The 27570-nt window shown below is 60.4% G+C and overlaps 6 protein-coding genes across 8 annotated transcripts in view; 4 read left to right on the top strand and 2 right to left on the bottom strand.

Moving 5' to 3' along the window:
- Positions 1-871, top strand: part of FANCA (FA complementation group A) — a 42930-nt gene extending 42059 nt beyond the window's left edge. Inside the window, exon 43 of the mRNA XM_054170313.1 lies at positions 569-871. Within this exon, the coding sequence (XP_054026288.1) occupies positions 569-676 (108 nt within the window). The 3' untranslated portion in view covers positions 677-871. The remainder of the gene's footprint in view (positions 1-568) is intronic.
- A 169-nt stretch (positions 872-1040) lies between these two features.
- ZNF276 (zinc finger protein 276) lies at positions 1041-9891 on the bottom strand. Of its 2 annotated transcripts, XM_054170177.1 has the most exons (11): positions 9665-9891; positions 7900-8209; positions 7245-7297; positions 6092-6583; positions 5054-5132; positions 3812-3892; positions 3413-3523; positions 3265-3340; positions 2311-2428; positions 2010-2109; positions 1041-1589 (listed from the first exon to the last, which is right to left on the bottom strand). In XM_054170177.1, the coding sequence occupies exons 1-11, from the start codon at positions 9876-9878 to the stop codon at positions 1304-1306; spliced, it is 1920 nt and encodes a 639-aa protein (XP_054026152.1). In that variant the 5' UTR covers positions 9879-9891; the 3' UTR covers positions 1041-1303. The 2 variants fall into 2 exon arrangements, with proteins under 2 accessions (XP_054026152.1, XP_054026153.1); XM_054170178.1 differs by lacking the exon at positions 3413-3523.
- A 142-nt stretch (positions 9892-10033) lies between these two features.
- On the top strand, positions 10034-15544 carry VPS9D1 (VPS9 domain containing 1). 2 transcript variants are annotated; one of them, XM_054170187.1, is made up of 16 exons: positions 10034-10162; positions 10494-10572; positions 10677-10769; positions 10877-11039; positions 11191-11302; positions 11427-11489; positions 11658-11710; positions 11792-11879; positions 12191-12276; positions 12385-12869; positions 13045-13174; positions 13251-13444; positions 13541-13622; positions 14160-14264; positions 14508-14623; positions 15434-15544. In XM_054170187.1, exons 1-15 carry the CDS (start codon positions 10043-10045, stop codon positions 14581-14583), a joined length of 1929 nt encoding a protein of 642 aa, XP_054026162.1. In that variant the 5' UTR covers positions 10034-10042; the 3' UTR covers positions 14584-14623; positions 15434-15544. The 2 variants fall into 2 exon arrangements, with proteins under 2 accessions (XP_054026162.1, XP_054026161.1); XM_054170186.1 differs by having other exon boundaries at positions 11188-11302.
- On the top strand, positions 15377-16950 carry SPATA2L (spermatogenesis associated 2 like). The gene is made up of 2 exons (XM_054170188.1): positions 15377-15752; positions 16025-16950. Exons 1-2 carry the CDS (start codon positions 15411-15413, stop codon positions 16835-16837), a joined length of 1155 nt encoding a protein of 384 aa, XP_054026163.1. The 5' UTR covers positions 15377-15410; the 3' UTR covers positions 16838-16950.
- Positions 16951-17346: 396 nt separating this feature from the next.
- Positions 17347-21225, bottom strand: CDK10 (cyclin dependent kinase 10). The gene is made up of 13 exons (XM_054170039.1): positions 21043-21225; positions 20450-20522; positions 20289-20360; positions 20100-20202; positions 19889-19970; positions 19493-19560; positions 19122-19174; positions 18972-19041; positions 18796-18855; positions 18576-18699; positions 18348-18487; positions 17814-17866; positions 17347-17743 (listed from the first exon to the last, which is right to left on the bottom strand). Exons 1-13 carry the CDS (start codon positions 21136-21138, stop codon positions 17640-17642), a joined length of 1098 nt encoding a protein of 365 aa, XP_054026014.1. The 5' UTR covers positions 21139-21225; the 3' UTR covers positions 17347-17639.
- Positions 21226-21430: 205 nt separating this feature from the next.
- Positions 21431-26956, top strand: CHMP1A (charged multivesicular body protein 1A). The gene is made up of 7 exons (XM_009904446.2): positions 21431-21519; positions 21724-21743; positions 22237-22314; positions 22621-22767; positions 23194-23322; positions 24298-24485; positions 25279-26956. Exons 1-7 carry the CDS (start codon positions 21513-21515, stop codon positions 25298-25300), a joined length of 591 nt encoding a protein of 196 aa, XP_009902748.2. The 5' UTR covers positions 21431-21512; the 3' UTR covers positions 25301-26956.
- The last annotated feature ends 614 nt before the right edge of the window (positions 26957-27570 follow it).

Here is a 27570-nt window from a genome sequence, read left to right as displayed (position 1 = left end):
CCCACCAGCACTGTGCTATCAGCCAGGAGACTCTGTTATTCATCATTAATGGTTGGACTCGATGATCCTAAACATCTTTTCCAACATAAATGATTCCATTTCTGCATGAGTCAGCAGCACTTCTCCCTCCTCTCTTCTCCCTGCCACAAAAGCTCTGGTCTTGCCTGAACTACCTCTACTGTGCTCTCCACAGCTAAAAGGAGGTTATAGTCAGGTGGAGGTTGGTCTCTTCTCCCAAGGAACAAGTGATAGGACAAAAGGAAATGGCCTGAAGTTGCACCAGAGGAGGTTTAGATTGGATGTTAGGAAAAGTTTATTTACTCAGAGTGGTCAGGCATTGGAACAGGCTGCCCAGGGAGGTGGTGGAGTCACCATCCCTGGAGGTGTTCAGAAAACCCATGCAGACATGGCCCTTCAGGACATGGTTTAGTGGCCATGGTGGTGTTGGGTTGACAAGCTGGACTGCATCTCAGAGGTGTTTTCCAACCTTAATGACATTATGGTGCTGTACTCACTCCTGTTGAGGCAACACAAGGTCTAACACAAGCTACTTTCCCTCTCTCCCCAGCTCCTGGCCACGTGTGAAGAACTTGACGCAGAGCTGGCAGCCACGCTTGGGCACTTCTCAAGACCTTCTGCAGCCATGGAACTGGACGAAGAGCTGGCCCTCTTCTGAGCGCCCAGTGGGCAGGGCAGGAGCCCCTGAGGGCTGCAGAAGGGACAGACAAGGTACCACCTTTGCCAGCAGGGCTGCTCCTTTCCAGTTACTTAGTAAATAATTTATTACAAGCATAACCATGAAGCTCTCGTTACAATAAAAAGTCGGTTACAAATTCTCCGTTCGGACTGGCTTTGGGAGCCGACCAACCGCTGCCTCGCCTCCAAACCGAGCCTCTGCTCCCTGTCCTCTGCACCCCTGCTCCCGCTGCCCGCGAGGGCAGGGGACAGGCAGCACCAGCTCGTGCGGGCAGGGAGCGGCTGCGGTCTCCCACCGTGTGCGTGGGGAGGAGAAGGAGGTGGGGGACGCCTGGGCGGGCTGCCGCCGCCGGCCCCCCGCCGCCTCCAGGGTTAGGCTGAGTCTGAGTACAGCAGTGCTGGCCCAGATGTGAGCATGGAGAATCACAGCATGAGAACAAGCTTTTTTTGTTGTTTGTTTGTTTTTTCTGAGCAAGCTGAAGCTAATTCCACCGAGTTACCGAGTTCTTTGGGAGACTAAAAGGAAGATTAAAAACAATCTCCACTCTGCCACGTGGTTTCTACTGGGCTGGACTGGGACAGCTTCCCCCTTCCACCCCCTGTCCCCTCAGGTGGGCTCCTGCTGCGCAGTCACTTCTGACTTTACTGCCTGGCTCTCGGAAGTCCCTGAAGGATTGAGGAGGAGAATGGGCTCCGGCTCCAGTGGCTTGGCTTTGTCCTGAGTCTGGGTCAGAGGGTGGACCATGGACATGTGGACGTTAAGGTTATGAGCCTTCTCGAAGCGCTTCCCACACTGGTCGCAGGCGAACTCCAGCTCTGTCTCAGCTTTGTGTTTGGTCATGTGGTACTTGAGGGACGCGCGCTGCCGGCACTGGAACCCGCAGATCTCGCACCTGCAAGGCAAGGCAGGGGCTCAGCACCCAGCCTGAAGCCACCACCAGCTCTGTCATGCTGGATGAGACCCTGAGAACACAACCGCAGCCTCAGCACTGCTTGCTCTCACCGTCTCCTACAGCCACCTTTAGCTGCAACCACTCAGAGCATCTACAACCCCCAGCTATGATTCTCCTCCTCAGGCCTGCAGCTGGGCATTCAGCTACTCTGAAGAGCAACATGAATAGAAGGAGACAAGAAAGTATTGCACCAAGGGGAAGCTCTAGAGCTGGATGAACACCTGAAGGGACTCAGGCAGCTACAAACCCAGGGTTTGTATCCCAGAGTGTCTGTGTGAGGACAGCGATGGTGAGAGCTCAGCGTGTCACGGTGTCACTGGTCCTGCTCTTAGCCACCAGTGGATGGCTGTGAGCACTTACTGGAGGGGCTTTGCTCCCGAGTGCCGCATCTGGTGGACCGAGAGGTGTTTGCGTTGCTTGAAGGTCTGCCCACACTCATCACAGATGTAGTTCCGTACCTCTGCAGCAGGAAAATGGAGAGGCTCAGTGGTTCTGCTGGCCTGAGCACATGAAATACACACAGGCCTACTGCTGAGGTCAGAATTCCTCCCCCTGCCTCATGTCCTCCATGGTTAGAGGTTTACAGCAGGGCAGACTGTTCTGCACCACCCAGAGGGTCTTGCACAGCAAGCTGTTGGGTGTTTGCATGACCTGGACCCACCTGTGTGGATGAGTTTGACGTGGCGCTGCAGGTACCGGTCGATCATGAACACCTTGTTGCAGCCAGGGTGAGGACAAGGCCTCTCCCGAACCTCCTCATGATGCTCTTTGATGTGTTTCTGTAAAGGAAGGAAGGATAGAGCTTCTGCCTGCTGGGATGAAAAACCTGCATCCTCCCCAAAAATGAGATGCCCATCTCGGCAGGGTCATGCATCAGTTCATGTATAACTCACAAGTCTCATGAAGAGCAGCTAAGGGAACTGGGATCATGCAGCCCAGAGAAAAGGAGGCTGAGGGGAGACCTTCTGGCTCTACAAATCCCTGAAAGAAGGCTGGAGCCACGTGGGGATCTGTCTCTTCTCCCAAGGAACAAGCAACAGGACAAGAGGAAATGGCCTCAAGTTGCACCAGGGGAGGTTGAGGTTGGATGTGAGGAACAATTTCTTCCCCTTGAGGGCTGTCAAAGCCTGGACCAGGCTGCCTGGGACAGGAGTGGAGTCCCCATCCCCAGAGGAGTTTCAAAGCCCTGTGGATACGGTGCTGAGGGACATGGCAGTGCTGGATTCATGGTTGGACTTGATGGTCTTCAAGGTCTTTTCCAACCAAAACAATCCTGTGATTTTATGAGTCTATGAATTGTCACTGTGAAAAACCAGAGACATGCATTCAAATCTACCCCAGCAGCAGGGGCTGTAACAGGACACAGCAGAGCTTGCTCTGAGGGCCACTGCCAAACCAGCATCAGAATTCCAGAGCACAGAGAGCACAAGGAGCCAGAGCAGCTCCTGGGAGCACAGAACACTTGAACTCTCAGCAGTTTCTCTGCTCAAGCATCTCTCTGCCTGCTGCAGAGCAAGGAGATGTCTTCCACCTGCCTGGGATCTTCTCCTTGTGCAAACAGCTCCGTAACACTCAAAGCTCCAGATCTGGGGCAGCAGTGACCCCCCCAACTCACCTTCATGCCATCTGCCCCTCTGTAGACAGCTGTGCAGCCCTGGTAAGGACACTTGTAAATGGTTGGCAGCTCCTCCCTGCAAAGCAGAGGCCACGTCAGCCGGCGTGCCAGGGCGGGGGCTGCCCGGCCGCCCCCAGCTCCTCCTTACCTTTCACACTTGATTTTTTTTTTCCAGCCTGGCTTTGGCCCTGGCTTCTTCCTTATTTTGGGCTCTTCTGCTTTCTTGGCTTTTTTGCCATCACTTTTCTTGCCAGAAACCCTCCAAGAAGGAACAAGGACACTGGTTTCATACTTGGACTTGGTTTTTTTTTGTCCTCCCACCTAAATGATCCCCAAGTGTTGATGGCTTAGCCCAACCCTGGATCCAGCAAAGCACGCATCAAGCATGTGACCCATGCTCAGGGAGTTGGTGGCAGGCCTGAGGAGGAGGGATGTGGCCCAACTTCAACCCAAGGGGGAGCTTGGGGAGCACCATGACCTCCAGGAGGGGACAGGAAAGGAACCAAGGCCCTAAAGGACAACGGTCTAGCCGCAGCAAGCTCCTTACTTCTTTTCGGGGTAAGGCTCGAAGGAGTCATCTGAAGATTGCACATTTCTCTTCTCGTTTTCATCATCACTCAGGAAGTCCCTGAGAGAGAGAAGACGTGTATTACCAACCCATCACCAGCATGTTTTCCTTCCTCCCAGCACATCCATCTGCACCCCCAGCACAGGAGCCTCAGCAGCTGAGGCTCCATGTGTTCTCCTCCCCCATAATCACCCTGAGCAAACACAGCAAAGAGCAAAATTTGGTCTTTTTTTGGACTAGATCTCTGCAGGAATCATCAAACCACTGTCAGAAGAACAAAAGCCAGCTCAGAAAAGATCAGACATTACTGAAGGAAGCTGCTGATACTTTCCACACTGGGAAAAGCCATTTTGCAGAGCAAGGATGTGAGAGAATTGTCTGGTGCAGGTTAAAGAAGCTGTAGGTTATTCTGTGTACTCCCCACACGCAGCAGCCACAGAGCTTTAGGGTTTATTTTCCCTCCTGAGCTGCACGAGAAGCAATTAATTCCAAAGCCAGGGAAGAGGCAATGAACTGTTGTGGCCCTTTTAAGGTGACAGGTGACAGATGTAGCTGACACCACAGTAAATCTGTGCTTGCCGTGGCACTGGACTCGCTGATCAGTTGCTTACAAGCCCCACTTTAAATACTGACACTTGAAGGGTTTAGCCCAGTCCTAACTCGTGATTTGGCAAAGTCAGATGATGATTGTTTGCCAAATCTGATCATTTTAAGTTGGGATCAAATCAAAGTCTTCCCTGATCGTGAACTCTAAGGTGCCATGTGCCTCCTGCTCTCCCCAAGAGCCATCAAGGTGATTTCTCTGAGAGCATTGCTGCACCAACAGCTCTTCCAGAGCCCTGGCGTGAAGCAGCTACCATGAGGATTGCTCCCAGGAGAAGGACTTCTGGACAACCCACCCACTGTAGGGGCAGCAGCTCCATCACCCCCCAGACCCATCAAGCCTCCATTACCACCTCCCCAGAGCAGAGAGAGGGGACAAAACAGGACCAGGTTTGCTGGAAGCAGGCAACAAGCGTGGTGAGCACACACATGTGCAAACACACACGACGTGCACAGCTACCCCCCAGCACAGGCAGTGAGGAGGAGGGGAGCTCTGCACGAGCTCCAGGGCAGGGCCTCGAGGGCCAGGTGACTCATGGAAATAAGAGCTCCCTGAGGTGGGTCATTCATACTGGCAAAGAAGACATTTAAGCTGTTTGAAACCCACTCTTCTCTCACCCCTCAGAAAGGTCACTGAACTCGTCTTTTACCCGCTCATGCGCCGTTGCAGAAGGGACCTGCTTCCCACTCAACTGGCCTAGGGAAGGAAGGAGAACACGCTGTGTTACAAGGAAAAGCAGGGCAAGGAAGCCAGCAGAGACAGCTGCTGAGGAGCCAGCCACTCTGGGGCCCTTCATGCTGCGGGAAGGTGTGTGCTCCGCAACAAAGGAACTGCCGCTTCGACCAGACTCGGCCTGGTGGGCTTGAAGACCCTGTGCCCAGGGACAGACAGACCTCCTGTTTCCTCCCTGACCCTGCTCCTTCCAGCTGCCATTCCTCTGTCCAACAATGGACATCTCCTGTGAGCTACACACAGCCCCACCTCTGTAACTCAAAACTGATGTTAAATAGCTCGTCCAGAAGCGACATTCGGAAGAGTTCAGCAGCCAGCCCTGCTTATCTTGGCCCACCAGAAGCCTGCTGGTATCTATCCTTTGTGGACAGAAAGGGCTGGGAGTGTTGGGCATTGCCTGCAGCCACAGCTGGGTGGGAGAACCCTGCTTCCCAAAGTACAGATGGGGTTTGGATTAAGCAAGAAGAAACATCTGACACATGTGGTGCTGGAGAACCCGAGGTCACTCTGCAGGCATGAGGAGAGAGGCTCTGTGTGTGTGACATAAAACTCAGCTGTGAGGCTGCCGGAGCCCTGGAGCAGGCTGCCCAGAGAGGTTGTGGAGCCTCCTTCTCTGGAGAGGTTCTAAACCCACCTGAACACTGTGATCCTGAGCACCCTATTGTGGGTGACCCTGCTTTAGCAGGGAAGGTGGACTAGATGATCTCCAGAGGTCCCTTCCAACTCCCACCAAGCTGGGATTCTGTGATGTGGTCAGCCAAAGGCCCATGCTCTCCCTTCCCTTTGAAAGATTCTCCACTTGCTCCCCAGGTGAGGATCACTCTGAAGAGTGATCCCAGCCCCACCATCGCTGCCCAGGCCAGCTCCCCAGCTCTTCACCCTTCCCCAAAAGCCTGGAGAAGACCAGAAGGCAAATCCTTTACCTGCAGCACTGCTCAGCGGTGACTCGGGCTGCGACAGAGCCTTCTCCTGTAAGGCAGCAGCGCTCTCCAGTTGCAAGTGAGATGAATCCCTGTCCTGTGGCGGCGGCGGCTCGTCCTCCGCCTCAGGTGGCACCGAGGCCGCCCCTTTGTTTGCGGGCTGCTGGCAAGGAGGGGTCCTCCCCGGAGCGTGCTGGGGTTTGGGAGCGGGAACGGCCTGGTCATCGTCCGCCCCGTTGTCCGTCAGGCGCCGCGCCGCACCCTGCTCCCGCTTGCCCGCCAAGGCGCTGTCCAGCAGCAGGCTGCTGCAGTCTGAGTCCGTGTCCATGACGTAGTCGTGGCCCTGGGCGCAGCCCCAGACGGCGCGGATGATGCCGCAGTACTCAGAGGAGAGGACGCTCTGCAGGCTGGGCACCGACGGGCAGCTGCCGGCGTGGGCGTGCGTCCACGTCACCAGGCTGTGCAGGCACTGAGGGCTCGAGGTGATCAGGTCCACTGGCAGAGGGAGGCAGGAAAGGAAGTCAGGCCGCTGGGACGGGCCAGGGCACTGCTTGACACGGGAAGGGACCTGCTCCCTACCTTGGGTGGGGACAAGGAGGGTCCTGCTTCTGTGCTGGAATTGGGGACAAGGTGGGAGATGCTCCCCATCTGGGATGGGGACAAGGAGAGGAGAGACCTGCTCCTGCACGGAGGGTCCACTCCCCAGCCAGGATGGGATTTGAGCATCAGGGAGCAGGTGGGAGCCACCTTAAAGGCGCTGCACCCAGATGGACTGGGGCAGAGGCAGTCCCCATCACCTGTCAGTGTAATTCATTTTACAGATGGAAGTGGGATTTTAGCTGAAAATCTGTTTCTGATTGTCCCCCAGTGCCTGATGGTGGCTGGGACAGGCCTGGCACTGCCACCTCGCCCCACTTCACCTGCTCTTCACATCGCTGCTGGGCTGAGCTTGGGGTGATGGGTGCCAGCAAGGACCCTCCTGGAGAGATGGAGGGAGGAGGAAGGAGAACCATGACCAGCTCAATCAGAGCACGGTGCTGAGGGACACGGGAACCACCTGGTTGGGTGGTTGTTCCTCGATGACCATAAAACCCAGCACTTCACTGGTGGTATCTTTGAGAGAGAAAGGAAAGCAGCTCCAGGAGTGGGCACTCACCCAGGCAGGAGGCATCTCCTTCGGCGCATGGTTGGGCTGGCGCTGCGTCGCTCCTGCAAGGACAGAACAGCTCAGGGCAGTCTTGGGGGTTACAGAGACCACAAACCAAGGCATGGAATCAGACAACTGCGTTTGGTTGGAAGAGACCTTGATGATCATCAAGTCCAACAGTTAACCCAGCACTGCCAGCTCACCACTAAACCATACCCCCTCAACATCTCCATGGCTTTAAAAGCCCTCCAGGGATGGGGACTCCATCAGTGCCCTGGGCAGCCTGCTGCAGGCTTTGACAACCCTCCATGTGAAGAATTTTTTTCTCATGTCCAACCTAAATCTCCCCAGGGGCAACTTGAGGCCATTTCCTCTGGTCTTATTGCTTGTTCCTTGGGAGAAGAACTGACTCCACCTAGTTCCAACCTCCTTTCAGGGAGGTGTAGAGAGCCAGAAGGTTTGCCCTCAGCCTCCTTTTCTCTGGGCTGCATGACCCCAGTTCCCTCAGCTGCTCCTCACAAGACTTGTGCTCTAGACCCTTCACCAGCTTTGCTGCACTTCTCTGGACCTGCTCCAGCCCCTCAATGCCCTCCTTGGAGAGAGTGGCACCGAACTGGACACAGGCCCACCTACCAAACCCTGGGAAGAGGGAACCCGCACGTACTTTCCTTTCGCCTTCAGGTGTCCGGTGGGGGAGGCGTTGACCCTCTGGATGAAGGTCCTGAGGACGCTGCGGCACTTGTAGAACTGGGCGTGGCACTTCTTGCAGACGAACTGGGGCAGGGCCGGGTCCTGCCGCACCGCCACGCCCACCAGCCGCTGGAAGTCGGCGAAGAAGACCTGATCCACGCGCCGCTGCTTCTCCGAGGTCTCCCCCATCACCGGCACCTTCCCGAAGGCATTGCGCAGGCTCCGGGAGGAGAACTTCCCGTGGCAGAGGCGGCAGTAGCCGGTGCTCAGCGCCCTGCCGATCCCTGCGGGAGAAGGGTCGAACGCAGCCGCTCAGGGCCTGCCACAGACGGCACCGGAGATGTTCCCTCGACACAAGCTGCCCCTGAAGCCCCCTGGCTTTGCCCAGAAAAGCCAGGCAGGAAGATGGGGACCCTCTCCGTCAACCCCTCTTGCAGATCTACAAGTGGCTGACCTCATACTCAACCTTTCTGGCCCCCAAACAGCCTTTCTGCCACACTGCCCCAGCAGAGGAACTCATGAGACTGCTCATGCACATGAGTGCTTCTGCCAACACCTTCCACCATCCCTCGGCTCAGGTAGTTCTTCTTCCTTCCCTCTGGCACATCTACAGCTGCTTCTTGTGTCCCTCAGCCACCCCAGCTCCCTCAGTCCCTTTGATACCCCATTTCTCAGCATCCATGGTGATCCCCTGTAGTGGGACAGGGAGGTGAGGACATAGACAGGCCAAGCATGGATCCATGGAGTGGGATGCAACACATCTCTCCTGCTCCTGGGCTACCTACCACCCACTCTCTTGCCCTGTGGCCACCTCCATTCCCCTGCTGGACCATGATTTTCCCTTTCTAGAGAAAACTCCCCTCTCTGCAGCCTTTTCCCAGCCATGTTTACCTGCCAAGGATGGGAAGGGAGAGGGTCCTGCCTGCAAGCCCCCAACCATCACCAAGATGGCACAGACACTTATCAGAGTGTCTGATGGGAGCCTGTTGGACACTGGTGGGAACAGAGGCGTGAAAGGTGACATGTGGGGTGAGCATTTTGGGGAGCTGGCAGGGACTGTGGGTAACAGCCCAGGTGCCAGCCCTAGGGGAATGTTGCCACCGTGTGGATCTTTTGCCATTGTCAGTTTGTCTTTGGACACCCAGCACTGAACCGCTGGATGATTGAACTTTATCTCCTGCTGCCAGCACAGCGCCCGGTTACTTCCAAACTGGGGCCAAGCACCGGCAGAGCACCGGAGGACGAGACCCCTCCTCGCCTCGCCTCGCCTCGCCTCGCCGTTTAGTGGCACCGGCAGCTTCAGCTCTTCGGAGGTGAAGCCCCTCCACACAAGCTGGGCTATCCGTGCCGTGGAACCGGACTGCTCCACTGCTCTACTGCCTGCCGCCAGTTCGGAGCCCCGGGAACCACAGCAGAGGGGCTCGGCCGTGCCAAGAGCCCAGCCGTCGCCCATTAGGTAGGTGCCTGACCAGCAGGAAGTCGTGTCCGTGCCATGCAACCAGCACCGACCCTCCTGTCCTCCGCTGCAGCGGCTCCGTTCCCCCGGCAGAAGCGGCCCCCGAGGGCTGCCGGACTCTTGCACCGGGGCCGGGCCGCGACCACCCTCCCTCCTCGCACCGAGACTTCCCGGGACCGGCCCGGCCCGTGACCGGCCCGGACCGTGACCCCACTCCGCTCCCGCACCGAGGCTTCTCGGTACCGACTCCGGCCTCGCCACCCAGTTCCCGCACGGATCTCACCTGCCTCTGGGGCCGATCCGAGCGCGGGGGGCCGTGTCCAGGCAGCGGCGGCAGCTGCCGGGGCCCACCCCGCGGGAGGTTCGGGCTGGGCCGCCGCCGCCTCGTTGCCACGGGGGGCCGTAGCGAGCCGCCTCCGGGGCTCGGTCGCCGCCGCCGCCGCCGCTCCGGGGCCGCCCGCGGCCGCCAGGAACCGGCCGCGCCGATCGCGCTTCATCGCCGCCGCCGCGGGCCCGGCCCGGCGCGCCTCGCCCCGAGGAAGCGCCCCCTGCCGACCTGGAGGACCCCGCCGCCGGTCCGTCCCTCGTCGCGCTCTCCCCCGGAAACGCGGTTTCGATCGTGTCGTTCCGGGACGGGTTGGGGTGGGGGGCGGCGGCCGCCATGGCCGCGGCGAGCGGCGGCGGCGATGGGCCCGGGGGCCCCGGGGCGGGCAGGGCCCTGCAGACCGCCATGAGGGCGGCGAGCGGAGCCCTGGAGATGGACAGCGCCGGGCGGCAGCGGGTGAGCGGGGCGGGACGGGACGTGACCCCCGGGGCTCAATTCTGCGACCCCGGGCCCGGCCTCACCTTGGGTCCCCTCCCAGCCCTGGGGCATCACCGAGACCAAAGGGGGTGTCCCCACGGCGGGCAGGCTACGGGGTCTGGGTGTCCGCAGGGCAACGCCCACCCCACCCTGAGCCTCGACACCCCCTGGAAGGGCCCGATCCTGTGCCCCTCGGCAGGGCCCAGTGAGCGGCGGGGGTGTCCCCCACAGTGGGCTGTGGCCGCCGCTGGACACCTGCCATGGCTGGGGCTGCCCAGAGGGGTTGTGGCTCAGCCCTCATCTCTGGCAGGAGGCTTACGTGGAGTACCTGAAGAGCATCGCCTTCATCGCCCAGGCCCTGCAGGATGAGGCAGCAGCGACAGGGACAGGTAGGGCAGGACCCCCGGAATCCCCCCAGCCTCCCATGCCCGGTCCCAGTGCCATAAAGAGCTGGGGCTAACATGAGAACCTATCCCACTTCCCCTCCCCACAGACAGCAGCGAGGGGGTCACCCCTGACACACTGAAGATGCTGAAGCTCGCAGAGCAGTGCCTGGAGAGAGTCAAATCCATCGCAGCAGCACTAGGTGAGCAGAGGGGGTTGTGCAGTCCTGCTGTGGGGAGCTGGAACCCTAACCCAGAGACCAGGCTGGTGGCATGTGGGGGCAGCTGACCTGTCCTTCCCTCCCCACAGGGAAAGCCCAGGCAAAACCGTCTGTGTCGGAGCGGAGCGGGGGCCCTGCTCCCCTTGCCAGGCACCGCCGGGTCTTCTCGGACGAGGGGGGGAAGCTCTCTCCCTTCCTGCCCCCAGAGATCTTCCAGAAGCTGCAGATCGCCGAGGCGCAGAGCGCACGGAAGTACGTGCCCTGGGGCTGCTGGTGTCTGCCCCACGCCTGCCTGGGGAGGCCGTGAGGCTGGGCCAGGCCATCCCCAGGCTCCTGCTCTGCTGGGGTCCCAGGGAGGAGTCCCAGGGTCATGTCAGTGGTGCTGAGGGCTCGCTCTCAGCAGGGAACTGACGCCCCTGGAGGAGGCCTCTCTGCAGAACCAGAAGCTGAAGGCTGCCTACGAGGCACGGGTGGCACGGCTGAACCCCAGCCAGGCCCTGCAGAAGACTTCCCTGGCAAGTGGGGAGCCCTGGCGGGTTGATGGGAGAGGGTCCCTGTGGTGCCTGGGGAACACCCTGCTCCATGCCTGCCACACATGGGCTTTGAGCAGGTGTCCCCAACCTGTCTCCTGCTTCACAGACGTTGTCACTGCAGCGGCAGATGATGGAGAACTTGGTGATCGCCAAGGCCCGGGAGGAGACTGTATCCTTGCCTGAGTGGGAGAGCACTGGGTGCTGACTCATCCAGTGATGGGGATGGAGGTGGGAGAAGGGCTGACCCTGCTCCCCAGGCTGCTGGTGCTGTGGCAGGGCAGTGGGTGAGCACTGGGTGCCACAGGGGTTCTGGAGCCTTGACTTTGCTGTGACCCAGCTGCAGAGGAAGATGGAGGAGCGGCGGCTGCGGCTGCAGGAGGCTGCCAACAGGTAAGGAGATGCTGCTGTGGGGACCCTAAGGACACATGGCCACCCTGTCAGGGTTCTCACCCCAGACTGGTGCCTCTCCAGGAGGTTCTCCAGCAGTGTGGCACTCACCCCTGAGGAGCAGGAGCAGAGAGCCCTCTACGCTGCCATCCTTGAGTATGAGCAGGACCATGTGAGTACATGGCAGAGACCATGGATAGCACAGGGACAGGTCTGTGCTGTGGGTGCAGGATGAGTGCTGTGCTTGGGTGCTGTGGGGCAAGAGGCCTTGACACCTTGCGTGCTGCTGGGGCAGGATACAGTGCCATCTCCAGATACCACAGGGGCAGGGTGCCATGCTATGAAACAGCATGCCATGGTGTCCCCAGGCACTGTGAGGGCAAGATGCTATGCCATGGGGCAGGACCCCATGTCATGGGGCAAGAGGCCATGCCCATGGGTCAGGGTGCTGTGCCATCCTCACTGACCAGCTGTGCTCCCTAGGACTGGCCAAGGCAGTGGAAGGCCAGGCTGAAGCATAGCCCTGCAGACCTCTCCGTGGTGTCAGGGCTCTTCTCCTGCCTCCTCAGGTACCGCCGGGGTGGGGAAAGACCCTGTGGGAGCTTGGGGCCATGGCCACTTGCTGGTGTCCCCTGTCCAACCCTCTCCCCCCTGCCCACCATATCCTTCCATTCCAGCTTCCCTGAGCACCCCATCGCCCAGCTCCTGCGGCAGCTCCAGTGCTCGGTGTATGCCCGGCTGTACCCGGCCATCAGCCGGGGCACCCCTGAGGCCACCCCTGCCTCCCCCACCGGCCTCTCCTTCCTCTCACTGGATGCGGGAGGCTCACTGCCCACTGAGCCGGGGGGGCGCCGGCTCCGGGCCTCCCGCAGCCTCCACTGCATGTTCTCAGTGCCCGAGCACGGCCCAGCTGCGCTGCAGCACAGCCTCTCCAGCACACCCCTCGCTGGCGCCGGCCCTAGCGCTCCAAAAGCGGAGGGCAGCTGCCCAGCACCAGTGGTGGCCTCCCAGACGCCCCGGGAAAGCTCCTTTGAGGACCTGGAGCGATTCCTGGCATCGCCCGAGGGCTGGGCTCCTGGAGAGCCTGCGCCCGGCCCCGGGCAGGAGATGGCATTGCCGGAGCTGCTGAAGGGCATCGTGAGGGACATCCACAATGCCATCGGTGAGGGACAGCCACCAGCACTGGGCAGCCCACAGAGACCGGGCAAGGGGTCTCCTCATCCTTTGGGCCCTCAGGGGTTAGAGGAGACCCTCTGCCCCCTGAGGGCTGACTCTGGGAGCAGGATGGGGAGGATTTGGGTTCTCACGAGCATGCTGCGTAACTCCTCCCTTCCCAGACAGGCTGCTGGCCCTGACGCTGCTGGCCTTTGAGGGGCTCAACACTGCTGCGGGCAAGGACCAGTGCCTGGCCTGCCTGGAGGAGGCCTTCTTTCCCCCGCTCTGGGCCCCACTGCTGGCCCTCTACAGGTACCAGGGATAGGATGGAATCCTCTCAGCTCCCCTGGACCCATTCCCCAGCCACCCATCACCTCTCTGCCTGCAGGAGCGTGCAGCGGCCCCGCGAAGCGGCCCTGGCTCGGAGCATGGAGCGGCACCGACAGGCTGGGCCGGCCGACATGGGGCTGTCCCTGCGCCTCTTCCCCAGCGCCCCTGGCAGCCCTGCCTACGGCTCAGCCGTGCAGGACCTGCGCCTCATCCCGCTGGAGACCTGCCCCCGCAAGAAGCTCGACTGCATTGGTGTGGGGCTGGGGAAGGGGTCAGGGGCCTGGGATAGGCTGGGGGAGTGCCCATGGGGGCGGCGGGGTGACCCTGAGTGCCCGCTTTGTGCCGTAGTGCGAGCCTTGCGTGGCATCTGCGAGTGTGCTGAGGAGTACTGCGGCAGCCGGGACAGCCGGGCCCCTGCCTCGGCTGCCATGTGAGTGTGAGGGGCGTGGGGGGCGGCCGGCGGGAATGGGGGGTTCCATTTGCTGGTGAGGTTGAGGCTGCTGGTTCCCATTACTGGTGGGGTTGTGTGGCCAGAGTTTCCTGTTGCTGGTGGAGCTGAGAGTCACCATTAGCAGCACAGCTGGTGGTTCCCATTGCTGGTGTGGTGGGGGAGGTGGGGGTTGCATTTCCTGGGGGGGCCGATTGCCAGTGTGGTTGATGATTTCGTGATGGTGTGGTGGTGGGATTGAGGCTACCATTGCTGGTGAGGTGGGGGGACTGGTGGTTCCTGTTGCTGGTGGGGTTGCTGGTTGCCATTGCCAGCACAGCTGGTGGTTCCCATTGCTCGTGGGGTGGTGGGGCTGGAGGTTCCTGCTGCTGATGGGGTGGGTGGGGATGATGATCACCATTGCCAGCCTGGGTGAAGGTTCCTGTTGCTGATGCGGTGCTGGGGCTGGTGGTTCCTGTTGCTGGCAAGGCATTGCGGTTGATGGTTGCTGGCATGGCTGACAGTTGCTGTTGGTGGCAGTGGGGCGGATGACTTGCTGCCCATCCTGTCCTACGTGGTGCTGCAGACAGGGCTGCCCCAGCTGCTGTCCGAGTGTGCTGCTCTGGAGGAGTTCATCCATGAGGGGTAGGCACCAGGGGATCTATGTGGGCACCCATGGGTGAGGGGCATTGTCACTCCTCCCAGAACAAGGCTGGGGAAGGAATAAGGGTGGGAGCAGGGTTCCTGTGGGTGCAGGATGGCCATGATGGTATCCTGGCAGTGATGGCATGGTGAGCGCAGTGATACGGTGGCCAAGGCGGTGTCGTGGCCATGATGCTGGTATCCTGGCCGTGGTGGTGTCCCAGCCACGATGCTGGTGTGTGGCAGGTACCTGATTGGGGAGGAGGGGTACTGCCTGACGTCCCTGCAGAGCGCCCTGTCCTACGTGGAGTCCCTGCAGTGAGGAGGTGCCTGCGGGGGACCCTCCTGACACCCACAGCCAGGTGTTGCCCCGGGCCCGGGCGTCCCGGTGGGGCAGACCCTTCCCGGGGGTGGGCCCGGGGACCTCTCCTGCGCCGCACGGCCGCTACTCCCCCGTCCTCTGGGGGGCGCTGTGGGCGCAGGCCTGGCCCCGCCCCTTTGGGTGCTGTCACCGCGGTGGGCGTGGCGGAAGGGAAGCGGAAGCCAGGCGCGGGGCCGGCAGGTGGGGGACGGTGAACGGGAGCCGGGGAACCGGGACAGGGGAGCATGGGAGCGGGGACACATAGGAGCAGCCCGTCCTGGGTGGGGGAGGACGACAAAGGGAACTGGGCCGGGAAGAGCGCGAAGGGAGGGGAACAAAGAGGAACCGGGTCTGAAATAGGGAGTACGACCCGGGAAAACCGGGCCCAGGAGAGCATGACGGGGGTGGGATACCAGGTAAAACCGGCCTGAGAGGGCAGGGAGCCGGTCCCGGGGGAAGCATGGCAGAGTGGGGGACCCGGGTAACGGGGTGCAGGAGCAGTATGACTGTGGGGAAGCGGGGCAAGGGAGCAGAGGACCGGGGGAAACCGAGGGAGCATGGGAGGGGTGGGGGAGAGGGACGGCGTCGGTCGGGCTATGACGGGTGATCGCGGTGGACTGGACTGGGCCCGGGGAACTGGGCCCGGGGAAACATGGCGGGGGTGACAACCAAGGGAAGGGGTTGGAGAAACACGGGAGTGGGAGAACCGCGCCCAGGAAGGCCGCGAGGGTCCCGCTCTTGGGTGCTGGGGGTCTGCGTGCCAGGGTCTGAGGAGGTGTTGGGGCAGGATGCTGATGTTGCTGCTCCCCAGGATGTGTGCGGGCTCGGCCCTTCAGCAGGAGTACAGGCAGGAGTACCAGCGCTGCCTGGAGCAGGACTTCCATCGAGGCCATGCTGAGACCAGCTCCCACCCCTCCCTGAGCGAGCAGCTGCGGCAGCGGCTGCGGCAGGAGCCAGCAGTGCTGGGGGCCTTGCAGGAGGATGGCCCCATCCTGGTGGCCCATGGCCTGCAGGGCCACCCAGATCCTGAGCTGGCACTGCAGGGCCTGGCTGCAGCCTTCCAGCTGCTGGAAAGGGCAGCTGTCAACCTCTACCTCTTCCCCTGGCGCAAGGAGTTCAGCACCATCCAGGTGAGGGGACACTGGTGGGGACAGTGAGGTTGGGGTCAGGGTGTCCCTAGACATGGATTGGCAGCATGCACTCAGAGCCCCCACCCAACCCTGCCCTGGGGCTGATCCCCAGCGTTGTGGGCAGCAGGTGGAGGGAGTAGCTTCTATCCCTCTGCTCTGCTGAGATCCCAGCTGCAGTGTTGGGTCCAGCTCTGGGGTCTTCACAGGAGACATGGACCCATCCCTTTCAATCCCAACCCTTCCCTAATTCCATGTCCCCTTCCCCCTTGCAGACCTTCTCTGGTGCCTATGTGCACTCCCTGCGCCCAGTGCTGCCGGAAGCAGACCTGCTACGGAGCTTCGGCCGGCTGGGCTATGACCGGTGTGACCAGCACCGCCTGACCGTCCGCCGGCCTCTCCCCGGGCCCGACCTGCTCGCTGCCGCCTGCGGCTTCCTGGCTTGTCGGCTGGAGTGCGAGATCCTGGCAGAGGTGGTGGCACAGCTGCGGCCACGCCAGCCCCGTGCCAGGGAGCTGCTGGAGGCACGCCGGCTGGCTGGGGCCGTGGAGGCCTGCGTGGAGATGCTGCAGTGGCTGGGGACACAGCCGGAGGCAGGAGCTGACTGCGGTGATGACAGCGTGGATCTCTACCAGGAGATGCCAACTGGTCCAGACGACATTGGTGGAGAGGATGCAGCACCGTGGAGGGACCCTGGGGGCTGCGACCGTTGCGAGTGCAGGCAGGAGCCGGTGCCCTCCACGAACAACCCCAAACTAGACTCCACTTCTCATTTCTTCCTGGAGCAAGAGCTTGGGGGAGCCAACAGAAGCTCCCAAATGCTGGGAGAAGCCCCGGATTCACCTATCCCCCAGGAAGCCCCTGAGCTACCCTGCTATCAGCTGCACTCTTGCCTCCGTCGGGGCACGCTGCCCTCCTACTGCTGCACCACCTGCCAGCAGCTCCACGCTGGCACCTGTGCAGCCGGGCTCGTGTGCCGCAGCCAGCACCACGGGCAGGAGCTGCGCAGCGAGCGGCAGCAGCGGCTCTGGCTGCGGCGCACCGAGGTGGACATGCTGCTGGCCGACAGCTCTGGACCCTGGTCCTAGCACGGCTGGCTGGAAGGGGATGGGAACGGCTACCAAGCAACCTGAGGGACGCCCAGCTCAGTCCAGCCCCAGTGATCCCGCTGTAACAGCTTGGTGCATCTCAGTAAAGCATGGCTGCCTCCTTGGTGTGGTCTCATCCTGCCCTGGTGAAGGGTTGTTTGGGGGGGAGGGGGGGAAGGAGTTGGGGCAGAGTGTGATGCAGGAAAGGGTCATGGCTGCAGTGCCAGCTCCTGCCCTATCATCATGTGGGAGCAGCTCTGGCTCCCAGGACAGTGGGGCTGGACCCTGTTTTAGAAAGGCAAAGCCTGGGGGGTGTCCTAGTTTCAAGAGTGTCTTCATCCCTGAGACTTCCTCAGCCCTGGGCACATCCTCCTGATCCCTAGGGCTGGACATGTGACACAAGGGAAGCAGAGCAGGGCTGTGGTTTCTTCCACACCCCCCCCCAACCCCCAGCCACGGATGAGGCGATTCACATCCCCCCATCCACTTCCCCGCCACTGCTGCTGGCCAATGCTTTTTATTGACAGCAAAGTCAGGGTTACCAGGGGTCTCCAAGGTACAGGGCTGGCCCTGCCAGCACCCCACAGCAGTCCTTGGGCCCCATTTCTCCTCCCTCCTGCCAGTGCAGCTCTGTTCACCCAGCCCAGACCGGAGCCTGCCCAGTTCCCGGGCAGATACGTAGGGGGGCAGTGCCCTTCTCTTGTCTCAGTACCAGAGGAGCTACCCCGGGAAGGGATGGAGGCGTGGCAGCGCCTGGCTGAGGCAATCCATCCCCTGAGCCATGCTGTCTCCGTCAGGGGGCTCAGGGCTTGCTGCGCTTCGCCTGGCTCTCTGTCCCTGCGCTGCTGCTGGCCGCCCGCTTGTTTCGGTGGTGGGGGAAGGTGGGCATCAGCTCTGGCTCGCAGGCTGAGGGGCAGAGGAGTCAGCAGCAGGGCCCAGAGTGCCCCAGCCCCACCCCAGTGTGGGAGATACTCACGTAGGGGCTTCTCCTTGAAGTAGGAGCTCTCCAGGCTGTCCTTTGCTGTCGCCCTGTGGGGGTGAAGGGATGTGACAGGTGACTCCCAGCTCTGGGGACAGCTGTGATGGAGGCAACCCCACTCTGGGGGCAGGTTTACCATGGAATGGCTGTGGTTGGAAAAGACTTTTAAGATCAAATCCAACTGCTAATCCAGCACTTCAGATCACCACTAAACCATGTCCCTCAGCACCGTATCTCCACAGCTTTGAAACCTCTCTAGGCATCAGGACCCCACCACTGCCCCGGGCAGCCTGGGCCAGGCCTTAACAACCCTCCAGGTGAAGAAGTTGTTCCTCTTGCCCAACCTAAACCTCTGCTGTGGCAACCTGAGGCCACTTCCCCCCGTCTGGTTCCTCAGGAGAAGAGATGGACCCCCACCTGGTTTCAACCTCTTCTCAAGGAGTTGTACAGAGTCAGAAAGTCTCCCCTCAGCTTCCTTTCCTCCAGGCTGAACAACCCCCAGCCTCTCCCTGTCCTGCACACAGCTCTTACCTCTTCTTGGGATCGTACATGAAGAGGAAGTGGAGGAGCCGCAGCCCAGCCTCCGACAGCCAGGGGAACTTGTGCTTGAGGTTGTTGTAGGGCTGCTTCCGCAGCGTGTACTGACTGGCCAGGGGCAGCTTGGAGAAACCCTGTGGGAGCTGGAGCATGAGGAGTGGGAAGGGAGAGGAGAGCAGGCAGGAAAAGCAGAGAACGGGCAGGGAGCAGATGACCACTCACAGGCCAGATGTTCTCATTGGGCGTTCCCAGGAGCTGCACAATGAGGTCGATCTGGTGGATCTCAGAGGTGCCTGGCAGCAGCGGCTTGTGTGCCAGCAGCTCTGCGAGGATGCAGCCCACAGCCCTGAGAAGCAAGAGTCAGCAAGGGAAACCCCTCCACTGCCCCCCTTCTGTGGGTCTGCAGCCCCCCACCCCGGGTCCCCTTCTGCCTTCCCCATACCACATGTCAATGCTGGTGGTCTGCGTTGTCATCCCCAGCAGCAGCTCAGGTGCTCGGTACCTGTGCAGGGTACAGCAGTAGCTCAAGGGGACTGTGACAGAGCCCTCACCACACTGCAAGGACTCTCTTGAATCACCCCAAGTCAGCACAGCCCCCACCACATGCCAGCCTCTCACCAGAGCGTGACGACTTTGGGGGTCATCGGCTTTGGTGGCATCCCATAGGTGCGTGCCAGGCCAAAATCAGCTGCAAGAGAGACTGGAGGTGAGGAAGGGGACAAAGCTCCTCACTCCAGCAGTGTCACAGGAGCCAAACTGGCAGCTCACCGATCTTCACACAGCCTTTGTCAGTCATGAGCAGGTTGGACACCTTCAGATCCCTGCCAGGGAACAAAGTTGCTGGTCAGCACTGTCCTCCAGACACAACTCCTGAACATGCTCCCCCCATGCCCCTCAAGCAGCTGCAGAGCCCCAGAGCTGAGCCATTTTGAGAAGCAAATCTCATCATTCAGTGGCCTCCCTGCCCTGCCAATGCTCCCAGACCTACTCAGTTCACACCAAACTCCCACCCAGAGCTGGTCCACATGCTGCTGCTTGCTCCTAGGATGTAGATGTGGTAGCCCAGGGGCTCACCATCCTCCTTTCAAACTCTTCTCCCCTCATCCTCCTTCCTACCATGTCCATCCTGCTGCTCCTACCTGTGGATAATGTAGTTCTCATGGAGGTACTGCAGGCCCTTGAGGACTTGTAGGATGATGCACTTCACCTGGAGACACAGAGATCCTACCTCTGAGACAGCAGCACCAGCCAGGAAAACCCACTGTGGTCTGTCCTGTTAGTCACTGCTCTACAGAATCACTACCCCATGTCTTCCCAGCTCAGCTCACAGGCATGATGGGGCATGGTTTTTTCCCCAGCTGTTTCCCTTCCAGTTTGCTACAGCTCAAAACCCAGCCTGAAAAGTCCCTGGAGTGTTTGGTGAGAACCATCTCAGCAATCATGGTGCTGTCCAGTCCTACTGAAGCACCAGGAGTCCACACAAACAACAACATTCCTTTGGGAGTGATGCACCTAAAGCTTAGCCCAACTTTTACCTGAGCCTCTGAAAAAGGTGTCTGCATATTCTCAAGAAGGCTGGCCAGGTCCTGCTCACAGTAGCCCATCACTAAGAAAATGCTGTTGTAAACAAAACATAGTCAAGATCCCTCCCTGGGACACTTTCCCTGTGTCTCAGCACAGGGCTGTGCCGCTCAGGGACCCGGGAAAGGTCTGAGAGAGAGGGGAGAATGGAGAAGGACCTCTCACCTCTCCAGATGGTTCCCCACAACCACCTCCTTCAGCTCCACGATGTTGGGGTGCCGGAGCTGCAGGAGCAGGGTGATCTCCCGCAGGCTGCTGATGGGCATCCCTGCAGAAAGCAATGGCCATGCTGCACCACTGCTGCAAGCAGGGCACCAGGACACTCACACCTGCCACAGGAGCCTCCTCCATTACCATCTTTCTCGTTATCCATCCGCACCTTCTTCAGTGCCACAGTCTCATCTGTCACAGTGTCCCGGGCCCGGTCTGCAAGAGCAGCACAGGCCACAGGCTCAGCACCAGAGACAACATGGCTCTGGACCAGGCCCTGGGACAGCAGCCAGCACCACACTTACAAACTATGCCGTAGGTGCCCTCTCCAATCCGATTCAGCTTCTCGAACTCCTTCACACTCCGGCATTTTCCCAGCTGGAACCAAAGAGCCACATCACAGGTGAGCTCCAGGACAGCCTTTGGAGGTTTCTCATCACCCCTCTACACGACCTCGGTGACAGACCAACGACTTAACCTACACCCCTCCCTCTGGTGCCTGCAGAGCGAATCACCACTCCCAAAACACCTCTGGCATATCGGCTCGAGCGGTGGCCGGGACAGAGGCGGCTCCTCCAACCCTTCCTGCTCAACTCTCTGTCTCTATAGAATCATCCCCGAGCTGAGCTACCTGTCCCCCAGAGAGGCTGCTCCCTGCCTGCAGACCGGCGAGCACCACACACTGAGCTCCCTGCCTCTCTCCCTGCTCCCAGCCCACCTCAACTCGATGGCAACTGCGGTAACCAACAGCGCAGGATCACCTCCTGCCCTCAGCAGGCCCAGTGCCCACTGACAACCAGGGGTCTTGAAGCCTCTCTGGGATGCTCTTCCCGCCCCAGGCCCCCTCCGTGAGCTCAGGGTTCTCGCTTCTCGAGCCCACACTGTCGCGGCTCCTTACCCGGTCGGCCGCCGGCACCTCGAAGAAGCCCTCTCCCCGCAGCCTCCGCAGCCGCAGCGGTTCCAGCTCCCCGTCGCCGGAGCCGCCCTCCGCCATGGCCGGTCACGCATGCCTCGTGACGTACCCACCCTACGCCGTGACGCTGCGCACCAGGCCCCGTCCCGCCGCACCGGCCCCTGACAACGGCTGCTTGGCTGCGCCGGGGACCTGGGCTGCTGGCAGGGACTCACACACCTGACCCCCCGCGCCCCGCACCTATCTCGCGCCCTTGCGCCGCCACCGGGCGCCTGGCCCCGCCCCACCACGGGTGTGACTCCGCCCCCGACTCGCGCGCCCCCGCCCCTCGCCATGCGCCTGTGACCCGCCCCATCCACCCACGTGGCCTCCCCGCCAGGGGTCGCTCGCGCGCGGCTCCGCGCGCGCACCCCGGAAGCGGCGGCGGCAGAACCCGGAAGTGTTGGCGGGGCAGGATGGACGGTAAGGGTTGGGTGGACGGTAGGGGCTGAGCGGACGGTAACGGGGGCTGCGCCGTGTTGGGTTTCGCGTGTGGGGGTTGTAGTGCGCCCTCATGGGCGAGGGTCGGGAGCCGGAGACCAGGGTCGGGAGCCGGAGACCGGGACTAGGCCATGGTCTCCGGTCCCGGCGCGCTGTTCCTGACGCTACGTTTTCCTTCCCTTCCAGACACGCTCTTCCAGCTGAAGGTAAAGCTTCTGGAGGGCCTTTCGCCTTCTTTCTGTCACGTATCTCCGGTCCCAGAGGGCTGGTGACGGCGTCCACCTCACCGGGAGGCACCTGGCCACCGTTCCGCCCGCTGACTCATGGCTCGTTGGGCTTCTTCTACCGCGGCCCCGTCACAGAAGGAGGTCCTGTGGTGATCTGCCTTCTGAGTGACGAAGGGGGTGCGCTGGGAGCTCCGCCGATGCTGGCGGCTGCGGGAAGAGGGAGCCCGTTAGCCGTGTTTGTCCTTCGGGGTTGTCGTTTCCCCTCCAGGAAGTGGCGAGAATGGACGTCCCGGTTTTCCAGGGTGCTCTGGAAGCCTCTGGTTCTCGGAGTGGGTCTGTCTCCCTGCAGCTAGAGAGTTGGGGCAGCTATGGCCAGTGTTGCTGGGTGGGGAAAGCAGCTGTGGCTCTTCTCCCCCTGGTCCTTGGTCCTGTCCCACCATATCCCAGCACTAATCCTCTGCTTTCTCCACAGTTCACAGCAAAGCAGCTGGAGAAACTCGCCAAAAAAGCCGAGAAGGACTCTAAGGCCGAGCAAGCCAAAGTCAAAAAGGTAGGTGGGAGCTCGCCCTGCCCTCAGACCTTGTGCCCAGGCAGCTGGGAGTCCTGCTTCCTGCCACGTTCCACCCAGGGGTGAGGGAAGGAGCAGGCTCCTCTGTTTCCTCTCTCATCTCTGGGGTGGATGTGGACAGTTTGTGTGACACCAGGAGGGATTTGATTCCTGCCTAAGGGTTCTGAGGGTCCCGGGAGGGCTGTTTGCTGCCGGAAACTTGTCAGGCAGGAAGGGAGTGTGCTGTCTTACCAGCCCGTGGTGAGCCGGTGCGGGTTCTCTGGGCGTGGCTGCCCTTTGCCCTGGCAGGCTCTCCAGCAGAAGAACGTGGAGTGTGCTCGTGTCTACGCGGAGAATGCCATCCGCAAGAAGAACGAAGGCCTCAACTGGCTCCGCATGTCCTCCCGCGTGGACGCCGTGGCCTCCAAGGTCCAGACAGCAGTGACCATGAAGGGGGTAAGAGCCTCTGCCTGGGTGTGTGGCTTGGAAATGTGTCTGTGCCCAGCTGGAAGCGAATGTTTGCTCTTTCCTCTCGCTGCCTCAATCACCTTGCACTTCGCTGTCCCCAGAAAGGGTCTTACTAAGCCTTGAAGGTGGTTCAGGCCTTCTTGAACAGGTTCAGCCTTGGAAGAACACATCTGGGATGGTCCTGGTGGGACCCATTGCAGTGCTTCACATTTTCTTCAGCAGCTGCAGATGGCTAGAAGCACCCACAGCCCATCTGAGCCTGCAGAAAGCTGGCTGCAGCATCTGGTAGCACTGCTGTGAGCACCAGAAGAGCGCCAGAAATGCTGGTTTCTGTCTTGCTAGCCCAGGTTTTCCTCTCAGCAGGGACGTGCTTTGGTTTGGGGCAGCATCCCTGAAGCCCATCTCCTCTTGCAGGTGACGAAAAACATGGCCCAGGTGACCAAGGCCTTGGATAAGGCTCTGAGCTCCATGGACCTGCAGAAGGTGTCTGCAGTGATGGATAAATTCGAGCAGCAGGTTCAGAATCTGGACGTTCATACGTCGGTGAGTGCTGCTGGTCTCTGGGCGCTGTCACACGCTGCCTTTCCGGTGCCAGAAGTAACTTGGGCTGCTGCAGCAGCCTCTGGTGTGGGGAAGCCCCCTGAGCCTGTGTTCCCTGTGTTTGAGGGACAGGATTGATGGGGAAGATGAATCTTTGCTGCCTGACAACAAAGGAGTTTGCCTTGCAGCAGATGAGAAGAGGGAGAGTGGCTGACCCTGTGTCACAGAAAGGAGTTCCTCAGGGAAGCTGTGACAGAATCAGACCTTGGAGTCAGAGAGTTGTTTTGGTTGGAAGGGATCTTTAAGGTCATCAAATCCAACCATACAGCCAGCACTGCCAGGTCACCACTAAATCAAGTCCCTCAGCACCATATCCACATGGTTTTGAAACCACTCCAGGGATGAGGACTCCAACACTGCCCTGGGCAGCCTGAGCCAGGCCTTGACAACCCTCAAGGGGAAGAAATTGTTCCTCACATCCAACCTAAACCTCCCCTGGTGCAAGTTGAGGCCATTTCCTCTTGTCTTGTTGCTTGTTCCCTGGGAGAAGAGACCAACCCAAAGGAGGCTCCAACCTCCTTTTAGGGAGTTGTGGAGAGCCAGAAGATGTCCTCTTAGCCTCCTTTTCTCCAGGCTGAACAACCCCAGTTTCCTCAGCTGCTCCTCACAAGGCTTGTGCATGAAATGCTTCACCAGATTTGTTGCCCTTCCTGAACATGTTCCAGCATCTCAATGTCCATGTTGGAGTGAGGAGCCCAAAGCTGCACCCAGTATTCAAGGTGTGGGCTCAGCAGTGCCCTAGCACAAGGGGACAATCCCTCTTGTGGTCCTGCTGGCCACGCTTCTGCTGATCACCCTCCATTGCAGGCCTGTCTGAGGAGGCTGGTGATGATGCGGGGTCTGCAGCTGGTTTTGGTGGGAAGCTGGAGCGGGGGGTGCAGGCTGGGGGTGCAGGCTGACAAGCTGTCTCTCTCACAGGTCATGGAGGACTCCATGAGCTCTGCTACCACGCTGACTACGCCGCAGGAGCAGGTGGACAGCCTCATCGTGCAGATCGCCGAGGAGAATGGCCTGGAGATCATGGACCAGCTCAGCCAGCTCCCCGAGGGCGCCTCGGCCGTGGGGGAGAGCTCCGTCCGCACCCAGGAGGATCAGCTGTCCCGGAGGTTTGTCCTCTGCTGGGCCCTTGGCCTTGTTTGCAGGCAGCTTGGCCCCTGCCCAGCGACCCCTCCCCAGGATGACAGGAATGGTTCAGCCCGTCACACTGGCACGGGTGGCTGCTGGGCCCCCTCCCCCATTTCAGAGCCTGGCAGTCCCTGTGGTGCCGTGCTCAGGCAAGGTGGCCTGGGGCCGGGGGCGGCTTTTGGCGCTCCTCAGCAAGTCGAGGTGCGGAACAGGCTCCCCCCTGCTCTGTGCTTACCCTCACGCAGCTGCTGCTGCTCTGGGAACGCTGGGAACTGACCTTCAAACAGCTCTGGGAACAGGCTGCTTCCCTGGAACTGCCCCAGGAGGAGCTGATAAGCTTCCTCTTTCCAGTCCCTCCCCAGGCAGCCACTGCCAGGGTCCATCTGGGGATAGTTTCTGGGGTGCAGAGTTCCTCTGGGGACAGTTTCTGGGCTGCAGAGCCCTGGGGATGGGCCCCGGGCTGTGAGGTGCTGCCCTGGGAGCTGGAGACAGCCCTGGGAGAGGGGCTGGGTAGGCTGCAGTGGTGAGGCACCCAGGAGAGAAGCCAGGAAGCTCTTGTCTGCAGTTTCTCACCTATGTTGATGGCAGATGCTTCAAGTTAACCTCAGGCGGTTGTGGCTCCATGCTCCAGGGCAGGATTTCCTGCACCTCTGCTGCAGGAAGGAGGTCCCTGGGCAGAGATAATCCCTCCACACACCAGTTGAAGGGTTTTTCTGAGCCACAGCCATTTCCTGCTGCCCTCACATTGTTTGCCTCTCCTGCTCTCCCTTCCAGATTGGCTGCCTTGAGGAACTAAGCTCTCCTGTCACCTCCGTGGACTGCTGCCCTGCACCGGTGGTACAGCCTGTGGGGTGGAGGAGCCTGGGACTCTTTCCCCACCACTGTCCTTGTTCTGACTCACCAGTCCTCCAGCAGCACATCCCCAGCCCTGCCTGTGTTTGGACTCTTCTTTTGGGCTGTGAGGGTGACACAGGCGCAGCGATCTTGGCTCTGGGGGGGAAGTTCTGAGCCTCTCTGGGCTGCAGGAAGGCTTTGCCGCTTCTGATTTTTGGGGTGTTTTTCATTTGAGACTTGCTGCTGGTTCCTGGCAACGTCCTGCTACTGATTTGACACTGAAGGAACCCTTCTGGGGACAAGTTGGGGGTGTCTCCTGGGGCACTGCTCTCCGGAGTCCCCTCTGTAGGTGGCACACTCCTGTCGTTGGCTGTTTGAGGCCGCATCTCCCAGCCCTGCAGCAAGGAGCTGTTTGCAAGGAGCAGGGAGATCCCTGGGGCTTCTTTGGAAGGGTTTGCCTGGCCAGGGTGTTTATGGGAAGGTTTGTGCCTTGCAGGAAGGGGAGGTGACATGGTGGCATCCCTTCCCAAGCTGAAGCTGGGTGGTGTTTGCAGGCTTCACCTCTTGGATCTCCAGCTCCTTGTCCTGCCCTGCCCAACCTCCCTGCGCCACAAAGTGACCTTTGAAACGCTTGTCCCTGCCCCACTGTGTGTGTGAATCCCTGGGGACTGGAAATGGTTATCCAGGCCCTGACCTCCTGCTTGGACTTTTCCCACATCCAGCAGCTGGGAGCAGGGTTGCAGCAGCTGTGGTGGCCACAGCCTCGTCCCCAAACGTCCCCGTGGCCGGATGGCTGCGACGGTAAATCTCAGCCACCCTGGGAGTGTGGCCATGGCTCTGTCCTCTCCATGTCTGCTGCTTCACACCACTACACTCTGCTGTCCCTCTGCTCTGTGCTCTCTAACCTGGCTGGATGAGGGCAGGGGTTGCTTCTGTCCCCTCCTCCCAAAACCTGGCTGCTTATCCCTTGGAGCTGTCTCCTGGGGCTGAAGCTTTCTGTACCCTGTGACTCCCAGACCACTGAGATTGTGAACTGATGGGAAGCTGGAGGTGCTGGGTTGACAGGAAGCTCTGGATTGATGGGAATCTTGCCAGGAAGGAAAAGCCATTTCCTTTGGCTCTCTGGAGGAGCAACCTTAACCTCTCTGCAGGCCGTAAGTGAGGGTCAGGGCCAGTGCTGAGCTGCGCCAGGTGTGGCCAGGGGCTGGCAGATGTTCCAGTTTATCATTTATAGAGGGAATTTCAGGCCCTGCACAGCTTCTTTGGGCTGTGCTGCCAGGAGGGGAGGGAAGGGTGAGGAGAGGGGAGGCAGCTCTGTCCCACCCCCACTGCTGGCTGGTGTTCCCCGAGGTGGGGCAGGGCTCATCTCCCCAGCACACAACACAAACATTTTGCCCTGTTTCGGTGAGTGGCCTTGGCGGCGTGAGACCGACGGAGCCTCCTTCCCCAGCAGGAGAGGGTGGCTTCGGGCTACGAGCCCCCTGTGTGTGGTGGGGTGTTGGATCTTGTGCCACCTCCCCAGAAAGCAGGAGCCCCACTCAGTCCTGCTCCCTGGCATGGGTGCCATCCTTAGGAGGGGCCTGGGACGCACCCTGTGGCCTGGGGAGCCCCTGAGCTGGAAGGGCTCCTTGCACCACAGTGTGTCTCTGTGTTTCTTTTTTAAAGCTTGTCTCGTTTGCCTTCTCCCAAGCCCTGTTTCTGCTGTTTTAAATAAACAATCAACCCCTGAACATCCCTCGTGGTGCATGGGCGAGGTCCAAGGTGAAGCTGGTGGGGTCCGAGCTGAAGTTGCAGGGATTCTGTGGTCCTCTCTCCTTGTGGCACGATGTGATGGCTGTGCCCTGGCCCCTGCCTGCGCAGAGGACACAGTGCCAGAGGGGTGTGGTGTAGAGGAGGAAGGAGCTGATGCTGGTCCTGCAGTCTCCATGCCTCGTCTCTCAGGGGAAGGGGAGCGGTCACCCAAAGAGCTCTGCACTGCTGGGGCCACCACTTCTGGGGGGGAAAGAGGGGAAGAATCCCTCTCACCTCTCTCATAGGGACCATGTACCTGAGCCGGGGGCAGCTGGGGTGAGCAGGAGCTGCCACAGCTCTGGTGCAGCCAACACCAGCATGGGGGGGCCTGGGCAGTTCTCTTCCCCAGTGTGTTTTTTGGGCTGCCCAGCTCCTTGTGCCATTCTCTGACCCTTTCCTTGGCACTCCTGGGGAGATCTCCACCTTGTAACCCTGTGGGGT

This window comes from Dryobates pubescens, chromosome 19, assembly GCF_014839835.1.
Source record: "Dryobates pubescens isolate bDryPub1 chromosome 19, bDryPub1.pri, whole genome shotgun sequence".
Taxonomy (NCBI): domain Eukaryota; kingdom Metazoa; phylum Chordata; class Aves; order Piciformes; family Picidae; genus Dryobates; species Dryobates pubescens.
This window is presented reverse-complemented; position numbering and strand designations above follow the sequence as displayed.

Excerpts from the sequence above, each read along its gene's own strand:
- CHMP1A (XM_009904446.2), top strand. Across the intron at positions 21,744-22,236 it reads ACACGCTCTTCCAGCTGAAG|TTCACAGCAAAGCAGCTGGA; the intron begins GTAAAGCTTCTG and ends CTTTCTCCACAG. Across the intron at positions 23,323-24,297 it reads ATCTGGACGTTCATACGTCG|GTCATGGAGGACTCCATGAG; the intron begins GTGAGTGCTGCT and ends TCTCTCTCACAG.
- ZNF276 (XM_054170177.1), bottom strand. The coding sequence starts at position 9,878 with ATGAAGCGCGATCGGCGCGGCCGGTTCCTGGCGGCCGCGGGCGGCCCC. Across the intron at positions 8,210-9,664 it reads CGGATCGGCCCCAGAGGCAG|GGATCGGCAGGGCGCTGAGC; the intron begins GTGAGATCCGTG and ends CTTCTCCCGCAG. Across the intron at positions 6,584-7,244 it reads AGGAGATGCCTCCTGCCTGG|TGGACCTGATCACCTCGAGC; the intron begins GTGAGTGCCCAC and ends TCCCTCTGCCAG.
- CDK10 (XM_054170039.1), bottom strand. The coding sequence starts at position 21,138 with ATGGCGGAGGGCGGCTCCGGCGACGGGGAGCTGGAACCGCTGCGGCTG. Across the intron at positions 18,856-18,971 it reads CCCAAAGTCGTCACGCTCTG|GTACCGAGCACCTGAGCTGC; the intron begins GTGAGAGGCTGG and ends TACCCTGCACAG. Across the intron at positions 17,867-18,347 it reads ATGTACGATCCCAAGAAGAG|GGCGACAGCAAAGGACAGCC; the intron begins GTAAGAGCTGTG and ends TCACCCCCACAG.
- VPS9D1 (XM_054170186.1), top strand. The coding sequence starts at position 10,043 with ATGGCCGCGGCGAGCGGCGGCGGCGATGGGCCCGGGGGCCCCGGGGCG. Across the intron at positions 11,040-11,187 it reads GAGGCGCAGAGCGCACGGAA|CAGGGAACTGACGCCCCTGG; the intron begins GTACGTGCCCTG and ends GCTCGCTCTCAG. Across the intron at positions 11,880-12,190 it reads TTGAGTATGAGCAGGACCAT|GACTGGCCAAGGCAGTGGAA; the intron begins GTGAGTACATGG and ends TGTGCTCCCTAG.
- SPATA2L (XM_054170188.1), top strand. The coding sequence starts at position 15,411 with ATGCTGATGTTGCTGCTCCCCAGGATGTGTGCGGGCTCGGCCCTTCAG. Across the intron at positions 15,753-16,024 it reads AGGAGTTCAGCACCATCCAG|ACCTTCTCTGGTGCCTATGT; the intron begins GTGAGGGGACAC and ends TCCCCCTTGCAG.